This window comes from Poeciliopsis prolifica, unplaced genomic scaffold, assembly GCF_027474105.1.
Source record: "Poeciliopsis prolifica strain line A6 unplaced genomic scaffold, Auburn_PproV2 SCAFFOLD074, whole genome shotgun sequence".
Taxonomy (NCBI): Eukaryota; Metazoa; Chordata; class Actinopteri; order Cyprinodontiformes; family Poeciliidae; genus Poeciliopsis; species Poeciliopsis prolifica.
In genome coordinates, this window is record NW_026562449.1 from 520,084 (window position 1) to 532,311 (window position 12,228).

Sequence of the window (12,228 nt, forward strand, 5' to 3'; positions counted from 1 at the left end):
CTCATCAGATGTCAGTTTCTGGCATATGGAATGTTACATGTGGTAAAAATATACATGTAACAAACCTAACCATATGGGAAGATGATTATTATGATGCGTACTGTGAGAGAACTGTTCAGAAGAAGTGAAAAGTAGGCTCATGATTTAACGTCAGGCGGGTCCTCCATTTCTCACAAGGTCTTGTGAATGTTGACTGTCGCTCCGCTGAGGAGTTTCAGCTTCCTCTCTTTCCACATCATGCATGTTAGGTTCCCTTCCAAACCAAAAGTGTGTGTCTGTGTTGCTGGTGTGTGTTAAAGAAGTGAGGGTGCGGCTGAGTTCAGCAGAACCTCATGTTTCTGCTACCTACAGCACACACACTTGATCGGATTAATCATGATGAATCAGTTATTGAATTAATCATCAACTAATTTAGTAACAGATTGATTTTTAACTGGAGTTAAACATCAAAATGGCCATTGGCTGAAAAACAAGATTCTTAGAGCAATAATTAAGCCAAAACTGTATAAAATATATATGTTTTGTGTAGTTAAGACAAAAGAAGCCTTCTTTGTCTCTGTATGCTCTAGCCAAACTTCTCAAATGGTTTGTTTTAGCTTCACCTGGTAAAAAACCACCTGATGAGCATGACGAGTCCATCCATACGGCCAAAACACGTTACTTGTGTTTGTGGTACCAACACCTGGGTGACACATACTTTAAACGCTGCGATTAAAGTCAGAAGAATGGAGACAAATTTCACATTAGCTGCAATTATGCAATTATTTTTGAGTCAGCAGCTCAGACTTCCTGCTCTAAGCTTCACCAATAAACCAAAGGGCTAAAATGAAAGAAAAAGGTCGTCTTTACCACCTTCTTGTGGTAGACTGGCTGTTTAACAAAACACAAAAACTGGTCCAGTTTGACGACCAGTTTAAAATAGTAAAAACTGAAATTCAAAGTAAAGCAGATCCAGCTCAGAACTTTATTTATTCTGAATTCTGTAACAACACAAAACTTAGCTGAACACACAGAGCGACGCCCTCTTGCCCCGCCCACATCTCTGCCCGTCCCGATCCAACAGGACCAACAGGACTTTCTGACTCAGCAGCTCTGCACTCCAACCCACATCTCCTGAAAACAATGGTTTCCTTGCTGCTGCTTCCTGACTTGCTGACCTCTGACCCCAACAGCAGTTTTACCAGGGATTTCCTGGTTTTGTTGCAAGTGTTTGCTTTCTGTTTGTTTTGGGTTTTAGGTCCTGCTGTTGCTACATAAGATCTATGGTTGTCTCTCCACTTGTTCCAAGCAAACAGAAAGGAACCAACTACAAGAGTTGGAATGGGACCAAACTTTCCAGGAGATCAAGAAACGCCAAACAACTGACTGAATAAAGAAAATACAGCACTTCCCCTCAACTGTTCTCCATGTTCTCTACTTTTTTTCATCAACTGCAGACCTGATGCTCATCCCTCCGCAGACCAATGAAATGAGGTCTCACTGAGGCAAGCTGCAGATATTCTGCTGTTCATCCCACAGACCTTCCAGTCGGCTCAGAGCTCTTCTGTTCAGAGTCCTGTCACTTTCAGAAGAGCTTCTGCTTCAAACTCTATCAAATATGTAAGGTGGGATCTAGAACACGATAACATGCTGAGGAAATATTTCAACCAATCAATGATGGGTTGAAATATTGACCAGAGACAATCAACCCAGCAGAACTCTGGAGTTTGACTCCCAGCTGACCCTCTGGATTCCACAGAGTCACTTCTGTGGTAATTCTCTTCAACACCCTGAATGTGAAGCACAGAGCCAAATATCATTCCATCAACCTTCAGACGAAAACACCAGGAAGGTGAGTTGTTGCTTGCAAGCTTCCTCAGACACATACCAGGCGATGTTTCCCAGGCTACGGTTGCCTAGACGCCAGCTGTACGCTGTCAGAACTCAAAGCTGTTGATGGAAAGATAAATCAATTCCAATCTTTTACATCTACTGCAATGCCACTAATTACCAACATGTGTGTTCACAGGAGAGAATGTGTAAGAATGATTCACATCTGTGTGATGTACCCCACTATAGGTTTCCATGGCAACTCACTGGCTGTAACATCAGCAACAGAGCTGTGAGCCAGGAGTAAATAAGTCCAATAGGAATATTTGTTGATATAATTTATTCCACCTGTATTCCATGTATCTGGCCACTAGAGGGAGCTGTAGAGCAAATGAGGTAACCCAAGGTTCTGGCTGCCTGAGCTGAATACATGATGCCTCCATGTTCCCATCCCTCCATCACTCTTCCTGCATCCATCCTTGGAATCTCTTTTCTCCTCCTACATATTCCTCTGCAGCTCTGTCTTTTGGAGCTCCACTCAGAGAGAGAGAGAGTGTGTGTGTGTGTGTGTGTGTGTGTGTGTGTGTGTGTGTGTGTGTGTGTGTGTGTGTGTGTGTGTGTGTGTGTGTGTGTGTGTGTGTGTGTATTAAAAAGACAAGCATAGAAGGAACAGTGAGTATGTGTTTGGCATTCTGCTGGCATCCCCACTCCACCTCATCTCATCCCCTCTGTCTGCTGGGAAGTCATCTCACACACACTCTTTCACACACAGCTGCTGAGTGCTTTCATTGAAATGCCGGCCGACCTGCAGGGAAGGAGGAAGCCGAAGAAAAACAGCACACAGAGAAAATCAGTCCAAACAGGAGTGGACAACATGCAGTGATGACAGGCTACCTGGATCTGATCCTGATGCAGCCAGGACGCGACCTGACGATTAGCAACGCAAAGAATGGGAACAGGAAGTAGCCGTAACCCCCGGGAACCAAGCCATACCTTAGCCATGATCAGGTCTATTCTGTTTATTGTGAGAACATCACAGCTGTGATCAGTCCTAAAACACTAAAGATCGAGGTCAGACCACAACTACTCCACTAAATACATACAACATTGTATAGATTTTTGGTAATTTCTCCATTACATAATATGGAGAACAGTTGTTGTTTATTTCGAAGGCAGCAGGTAGATTACAAAATGTCACTGAGTTAGCCACAGATCCTAGTTTTCATGTATAGTCCCTCAGGATCCCACTGATATAAATACAATACATTACAGTGCAGTTGTAGGTACGTTAACAAGCCTCTTCCATAAAAAGACCAGAAACTAATAATAATAATAATAGTAATAATAAATATTAAGATTGTTCATCTTCTCTTTTCTCGTATTGGTAGTAGCCAGAGCAAGAGGACGAGCGGAAGCTTCATGAAAAGAAGAAAATCATTTGTTTTTATTTGTTGTTATGCGTTCAGAAACTTTGATTTTTCTGTGTCTCAAATGTGATCTTGTGGTCATGAGTTTGGATTTTAACATCACAGCCTCTGATAAAGGAGAGGATTTATGACAGACTCATTCTGGTTCAGAGGGAAACATTTCTCTGGACGTTTCTCCTGGATGTTCAGAGCAGTGCTGATGTGGACACATTCTGTGCAGGTGAAACTCACCACAACTCCTGATCAGAGGGAAACGTTGTGGGTTTGATTCCAGCTTCCTCCTGCCATAGGTTATTGTGCCACTGAGCCTTAATTTCTAGTTGCCTACCAATGTGTTGGTGCGTGTGTGTGTGTGTGTGTGTGTGTGTGTGTGTGTGTGTGTGTGTGTGTGTGTGTGTGTGTGGGTGTGTGTGTGTGTGTGTGTGTGTGTGTGTGTGTGTGTGTGTGTGTGTCTACGTACCATCTCTGGAGGCCGGGTCGGTGTTCTGGGACCTCCTGGAGGCCGGGTTAGCTGAGTGGGGGTTGTACGGGTACAGCTGGTTTCCTCTGTCATCCTGCTGGCTGATCTGCGTCAGGTCATGCATGCTCAGGCTGCGCAGCTTCTCTGTTATGGCTCCCTGACCCTGACAAGCCAACAGGAAACGTTACTGTACACAGCTCAACACTTCTCTCCATTACCGTCTACATGTCAGACAATACATTAATATGTGAGCGGTGAGACGTAGCTCCACAACAAAAAAAGACCCTGCTTTAAAAAAAAAATCCTAATTTGCTCTTCTTATTCAGAGGAAAACAAGTAAAGACGTAACATTCAGAAAATACAAAACTCTTCTTGATTCATTCTAAAAAGCATAAACATCATCTTCTATAAAACACTGACAGAAACACAGTTCAGTGAATTTCTGACTCTTCATTCAAGCAGCAGTCATCTGTCTTCACAATCTCAGTGTTTGCATCATTTCAACTGCATCATTCATTCTGACTCAGGTCCAGGAGTAGAGAAGTAAACATCTTCTGTGAAGCTCCACACTGAGCAGCAGCACAGACGCTCAACTAGAAAGCTGCCGACAGGTCAAAGTTAACTAAGGATTATTTAAAGTCTTTTTTTACAAAGATGGAAATACATTAAAAAATGCAAATAAACAAATAATCCAAGTCGTTTCTTAAACAAGAAAATGAAAATTGTATTGCCTAAAATGCAATAGCAGCATTCCTTTAGTGAATCCAAAGGAAGAATCTTTGGCTAATTCTATAAATCTAACATCAATATGTGAAATCCTCAGTCTTTTTTTTTTAATTAAAAAAAGCTCCATTATTAACTAATGGTGCTTTTTTATACAGAATTTGAAAGAGGTGAGGCTAAAACTGCTACTTGAGGACTTCTGGGTAGAACACATTTATAGATAAATTAGGTCGTTTTGTTTTCTTATCTTAAATTCCAAATGCATAGTTTTGTAAAGTTTTCACTTAATTTCTACTCTAAGTGTGTTGTTCTTTCACTAAAGAAAGAACAAAGAAAAATCTGTATACTGTGGTTAACGATCATTCACTTCTAAATTAGTTGATTACTATTTCAATAATTGATTCATCGTGATGGATCTGATTGTCAGTCTATACATTAGTTATGTTTGCAAAAATACAAAGTATTAAAAATGATAAGCTCAGTAATCCGAATGTTTTTGCTCTTTCTGATTATCACTGAGCTAAAGATGCTAATACTAGGAGCCAGTCTGTTAGTTAAAGAGCCACCATATTAATAAATTAGTCCTGTTGCATTAATAAATGAAGGACAGAAAGGTTAACAAGGCCAAACTGAAATACAGACATATGAAATATGATCCTTACCTTCATTTATTCAATAACAGATAAACAATTTCTTCATGCTGACATAGTTAGACACATTTGAACAAAATAAGTGGAAACTACAACAAAAGTAAGAAAAATAACAAAGCCTCGTATATGAAATAGTCAAAGGTAATTTGGGAATCACAGTTGTAAAAATAGAAAATATTTTTGGCAAGACATTGAATTATTAAATCCATACCAAGGCTTTTGGGTTGCAGGTCTGAAAGCACCTCCATGTTTGGTTCTAGGGTTTATTTATTAGCACATCATAAGAAAATGATCCAGTCTTTATCAGAGGAATCACTGTGATAAACTAAGTACACCCTTGCCGTAGGCTGTGTTTGGAATGCTGAGAATGCTAAAGTAAAACTACTAACCAAACAGACTAAACGACAGCTGATGGCAGTGACAAGACTGACTAAGTAGGGATTCTAAGGTTTTCTTGTCGTCTCTGACAGGACTGGCAGCAGGGATTCAGATGGAAAGTGCTGCAGAGACAGACAGTCCAGACCTCAACATGTTGGACTGAAGAAACAAATATCTGCCAGCATCAATAAACTGATGCAACACTGAAGGGCAATGGCTCCCTTCACACACCAGGTCTTGATGTTCAATTCTGAATCACATTTTTGTGTGTGGTTGTTCATTCTAATGAATGATGTGACCAAATTCACATCATTCAGACATCTGTGAACGGTTTGTGTCCCCAAAGTGACCCGCATGAGCAGAAGAAGAATGCCGACGTGACACAGCAGCACTCTTTACAGAGGTAGTATTGGACGCCGCCGTCTATGGAGGAAATGTAAAGTTCTTGAAAGCCGACAGCATCGTCACAGGATCAGAACCAGATGAAGGAAGCTAGTAAAACAAAGAACAACTCATAGCAGCAGCCTTTAGCGGAACATTGACTGCAGCTTCTGGAGAGAAATCTGTTTGGATGTGGAGTCGGACCAGGAGTGGTGCACTTCAGACATGTTTCATCATTTTCAGAATAGAACTTTCAGCCATTATTTTCATCAGAATTCACTTAGTCTAGTCTGTCACTTCTCACCCAATCAATTACATTGGGAATCAATCCGACCCTGACTAACTACAGGGCCAGTATCACCCATACCAATTCCAATACTTTCTTCTCAAAATGATCATCGTTTAATAACTTGATGGATTTGACTTCAGTTAGTTAATTGTGATAAAATGCAGGGCAAAGATTTTAGGAAAATCAAAGTGTTTTTTTATTAACCAACTACAATATACCATGATGAGGCAGAAAATGAATAAAATAATTCTCTTTTTACCTTCTGCTACAGACAATTGTTCATCCAATTCTTTAACTGTAATCTGCATGTAACCAAAATAAGAATATTGTTTTTCCTTCAATAGTTCACACAAAATGTCCGACTGGAGATAAGCACCAGAACCCCCCTGACTCCGAAAGGGACAAGGATGTCAGAAAATGGATGGATGGATAATTAAGCCATATTCATATTTGCAAACACTGCAAAGGTATAAAGTTCTGCTCTCAAATTGAAAATGTAAGCTCTTGATAATTAAGGTTATTATTCCTCCATGGGCAAATATGATTAATTGGCAAAGAGAAACTGCATATAAAAGTCTCTATCTCATAAAGCCAGCTTCTATCCAAAACAATATTCACCTCAATATTGATAGAATCAACAATTAGATCAATAGATACGCCGGCCCTACGCTTCAGAATATTGAACCAGATATGTATCTGATTTCGTTCTACATCTGGGAGGAGAACAGACTGGATTTCTTGGGGGTGAAGAGATCGTAATTGTGCCGTTTGTTCATTCAGATTTAGGTTGGTCTCACTCACTCTCATTCTGATCAGTTCAGTTCTAAGGCATACTTGATTTTACCAAACATTTTTACACTTTGCTCATTTTTTTGGTTTAGTAACTAATGTGTGTTTTTTTATAGACCCTGGTGGACCAGATCATTGCTATGATGTCCTGATATAATAAAGCTTAGAGTCCAAAGAGAGTGTATTTTCTTTACCCATGGCTGAATGCTGAGAGGCTGGTGATGGGCAGCACTGTATGAAGTAAGCATGCTATTTGCTGTTTACCTCTCAGAGGAGCATGCTGAGGTGCACACACTTTGAAGGATGTCAGTGCAGAGGAAGAAAAAAGGAGACAGTGAAGACAGTGAAGACCAGTTCAAGTTTAGAAACATTGCTTCATTCCTTTCTGAAGAAAATGTCTCTGATGGAACTGATAGAACTGCTCCTGGTGCAGTCAGAACCTGGCAGCCAAAGTGGATTTTCACAACTACAATACATCTAGAAGAGTTCACATCACTGTTAAAAAGCAGGTTTTTGAATCATTAGAAAGTATAATACAATAAACGGAGCTGAAGGATCCATTCCGTTCATGAGATGAGCAAATATAATAAAATGTTCAGGAGAACATGAAGTAAGAGTAACATTTTTGGAGAAAGCAATAATCCAGCAGTTTTGTTTTAAAAAGAGTGACTTCATAAACAGCAGCAGTGTTTCAAAGCATCTGCCATCATTGTAAAATAATTCAGTCCAACTTTAACTATGCCATATACTACCATTATGTTGGTCCTGAACTACGGTGGTCTAACGGCAGAAAAGACTAAGCAGGAGGGGCTGATATTTTCATCAGTGTCCTGTGGGCAGGACACGGCTTTCACAGGTGGTTCATTACACTTCAAGTTTCAGATCAGGCCTGGAGATACCTTGGCACAACAGATGGATGTTATCATCACAGTGTACCCAAACACAACACACTACAAGTTTAAAAACAGACGGAATAACTAGACAGATTTATGACTGCAACTGGTTCCCATATCCAGACCCATTTATCCCCATCATGTTAGTCTGAACTCAGCTGGGAAATGTAGCTACAAAGAAGCACACCAGTGGAATACTGGACACATTTACATTAACACATAATTTATTTTCATTAAAAGAAATACATTCAAAATGGAAAATGTTCTTCCACTCACCTTGACAGCAGCAGAGACAGCAGCCGTAGCCGCAATACTTAATCCCTGCTTGCCAAAGTTCACCATGGTCTCATAGCTTCTCTCTTTGGCCTGCACGATATATTCATCTATTTCCTAGATGGATACAATCAATAACACTCTTACTGGGAACGGTTTAATCAGGTAAAAAGCAACAGAAGCAGAATATTCTCAACAGAAGTTAAGCTTGTACTCGGAGGCAGACTGAGACAGATGGATGCTCGTACCCTCTCTCTGGAGGACAGCAGGGGGTGCAGACACTTCCTGTAAATGAGACTTGCTCCTCTGGTGTAAGGCGACAGCAGCCAAATGACAAAGGCTATCTTCAGCTCATAGTACAGAGGGAACCTGGACAGACAGAGAAACTGCTCACTCACACGGGGCTCAGGTCTGAGCTGCTTTTCACCTCAGACATGCAGTCAACATGGCCACTTCCATCAAGTTAAACATTATGTTAAACTATGTGTAACATAGCGTACCTATGTGTTAAGAAGGGCGCCTACAAATTAAATGTATTATTATTATTTTTATCTGATCGGAGTTGGCCCCCTAATCGCTTCATATTCAATGAAATTGGTGCCAAACTGTTATGTTACATTTGTGCATCAAAAAGTTAAAGATTAAATGATTAAATGATTCCAGAAATTAACAGAGGTCAGTCCACATTTACAAAATCAGGCAAATTTAGCATCAGTCAACTATGCTGCAAATATTTTTGCTGCACACACCAGCACAAATGTAGTCCGGTTGATTGACACCATATTTCACTTTATTTTGGTAAATGTTGACTGGATGGTTGACCTTTGATGAGCACTAGAAACATTTATTAATATTTTTTAAATGATAGCATCACAAAAAAAATGTTTGCTGAACAAACATTTGACACCAATTTTGTTCAATGTGGGGGGCCAACTTCACTCAGGTCTCAGAAAAATGAAGAAATGAAGAAAAATGGAGTTTCAGTTTGACAGCATTTATAAACCCAGGAATGCACAATGGACAGATAAATTAACCACAAATTCCTTCATTTTGGGAAATTGCCGATTGGCCAATACTTATCTGAAATCAATTTTATCCAAAAATCTGCCCTACCTGTGCTAGAAAATTTTGTGTTTTTTATTTTTATCAACAGGGCATTGCTCCAACTGTCAAGAGAGTTAATCAACTGAGTACTGAGACTAGTGTATCTAGAGTAGATTAAAAAATCTAAGTGGTCAGCAACAAATCAATATTAGTCATTTTCCCTGGGTTGGCAGCTTATGTCTTAGGTCATTCATAATAATTGGGCTCTTTGTGTTATAGTCTGTTGACAAAAATACTCAAATGATCAAACCAGAAAACTAGAAGCCAGTACTGGCTGGAACAAACTGAGGTTAGTGCTTTTAGCTAGAGGATGTGCACGACATGCTAACATCAATGCTAATTACGTTCAAAAGTGTGTGTGTGTGTGTGTGTGTGTGTGTATCGTGTGTGAGCTAAGGTTAGTAATGTGCTTCATTCAGGTTACTCACCAAGCTACAGTCAGGTCAGTGATTGTCTCCACGACTGTATATAAGGCAAATACAATCCAGTACATCATCCAGCGCACCTGAAGACACACACAGAATCACTACGGTTAATCTACACACACCTAAGCTCGATTGGTGTTTAAACACTGCAGAACATCACCATTACTACATGTTATTGAGTCTAATAACATGCATCTTTATAACAACTGCTAACTAAATGAGTGCTTGTCAAACCATGATTCTTGATATAATTACTACCATGACATGTTATTTTGACTAACATTTGTGAGTAAAATAAATTATTAAAATGAAAACAAGGACTGGAAGCCCAAATATTAAAACAAGCTTTTAATCAGATTCTTTCTTTTTCTCCTTGTTTGATCCATCCTGGAACCCGTAGCTGCTGTAGCAGCAGAAGTAAAGGGCAAACAAGATGAGCTCGCCGTCTTTCTGCTTTTTGCTGTCTTTCCTAATCTGTCACTTCCCCATTCCTCCTAAAGGGCTTCCCAGGCTCTCCTGGCTGCATATGAAAGCCAGCAGCAGAATGTGGCAGCCAGACAGTCACATGGCCAGCTGGAGTAGAAGCCAGACTCTGCTGCTGCATGACTGAACACACACTGACAGGACCTGAGAAAATGTCAGTGCATGTGCTCTCATCTCTCTGCTGGAGAGATGAGCGTGAGTATAGAGTGTGTGTGCTTGGGCAGAGAAAGTATGTAAACCGGAGAACACTCCAGCATCCAGGGGGTTTTCCCTTAAAGGAGCTTCAGAGACGGAGCAGCGTTGGTGCTGCGGTCTGTTCTTAACCAGCAAAATATAATGAAAGACAATACAGCTCCATGAGGGCCTGGAAACCCAGAGCTCCATCATGTTTGAGGTGTCCTTCAGTTTCTGCCAGATTACCCACATGTTGTCCTGGATTTCCGTATCAGAAGCGCCTTGTGTTTTATGCCTTCTTTCAAACAAACAATTCACTAAAACTAAAACCTCAGCTAACCAAATAGAGCACCCCCAATACTTGTCTAGCATGAGGTTTACAAGAATGTTTTGTCATAGTGCCTAAACATTCATCCCAGAATAATTAGAATGACAATTCTACAGTCTGATTTTTAGGGGTCAAGTTTAAACCCCTGCTGGCTTATCTTTACATACCAAAATATTCTGAACCTTTTCCCTTCCCATGTCAACCTATAGTTTCCAAAAAGCTCAAGCATAGAATCTTCACCCCAAACCCTCAGTTCAAGGTTGTACTGAGCTATTTTGACTGTGACATAATGAATCCATTCATCTGTTTTCCTCAAGACCTTCCCACGCCAGCCCTGTCCCTCTAGAACAGGGATTCTTAATCTTTTTGACCTTGGGGTCCAATTTTTCAGGTTCAAAGTGACCCGGGGCCCTTGTATATATTAGCCATCTGTTGGTTTACCAAAGTGATCTGGCTTTTGTTCTACATAAAAATCAAATCCATGTATGGTTTACCATCAAAAACATAAAATAAAGCGAGGTCATAATGTGATCATCACAAGAAGACTTAACCATTTGTTCGCAAATCTGCACATAAAACAACATTGTGAACAGGCCAGAAATTCATGGACAGGTCAAACTGCAGCAAGAGTAAAATTCTGAGATGGAAAGTTCCAGAAAAAATACTGTAAAATTGAAATATTTTCAACTTTTATAACTCAGAAATGTCCAGTTTTTTTTCTAGAAACTTGGCTAAAATAACACTTTTATTAATCTAAATATTTGTGGTTTATTTGGCAGAAATATACTAATTTTTTTTATATTTATAGTGGCCCTAATATGCATAGATCAATTGGTAAATTGAGAGCTTCACCTTGTGACTCAGCTGTCTTCACCATGGCAGACCAGTACAGCCCAACCTACTACCAGCTCCAAAACTCAACTGCATTTGGATGAGTTTAAAAAGATGTTAGCCTCATGTAGACTCTGATCACTTAATTTGCCACAATGTGGCATATATGAACCATAATTCCTGTTGATGCACATTCTACACATAGCAGTGATCATATTGGAATAGCTCAGGATTTAAATAAATTAATCGCATAACCATTTAGTTTGCAATTTTTGGCTCAAATTTCATACCAAATGGCAAGATTTCTACATGACTACATGACTTACAAACAATGTGAATCAGTCTGATTACAACATTGAATGCACATCTGGATTAATTCGGTTTATCCCTTTCTTTATAGTCATATTATATTAAGCCTTTGATGTTTTATGAAGTGTAAGCAACAAAGCATAGAATTCACAGAACATATATTATGCCATCTGGGCTAGATCAGATCACTTCTATTTCAAAGCTTGTAATCCAACATTGTCCAATGTAAACTGGATTATTTCAACAGGTAACTTTAGTTTTCTCTCAAATCCCCAGTTGATGCAGCAGATGGCCTCTTGTACCAGAGAGGTTTCTTCCTTTTAAAGGGGAGTTTTTCCGCTCCTCTGTCGCTACATTCATGCTCCGTTTTGCTGCAAAGTCAACAACGCAATTATTTGTGTGTTATGTACTGGTCCAGGAGGAGAGAATGCTGCAAGTCAATGACTCAATGCAATCTGCTGAGTTTCCCAAGACACAAAACTTTTTACACTAATTTTAATGC

The 12,228-nt window shown here is 39.8% G+C and overlaps 1 protein-coding gene across 2 annotated transcripts in view; it reads right to left on the reverse strand.

Moving 5' to 3' along the window:
• reep3b (receptor accessory protein 3b) overlaps window positions 1–12,228 on the reverse strand; it is a 31,814-nt gene that overhangs the window by 2,050 nt on the left and 17,536 nt on the right. For both annotated transcript variants that reach the window (XM_055021182.1, XM_055021181.1), the window contains exons 3-6: window positions 9,605–9,681; window positions 8,321–8,441; window positions 8,076–8,189; window positions 3,697–3,859 (exon numbers count right to left, since the gene is read on the reverse strand). In XM_055021182.1, the coding sequence (XP_054877157.1) occupies window positions 3,697–3,859; window positions 8,076–8,189; window positions 8,321–8,441; window positions 9,605–9,681 (475 nt within the window). The remainder of the gene's footprint in view (window positions 1–3,696; window positions 3,860–8,075; window positions 8,190–8,320; window positions 8,442–9,604; window positions 9,682–12,228) is intronic.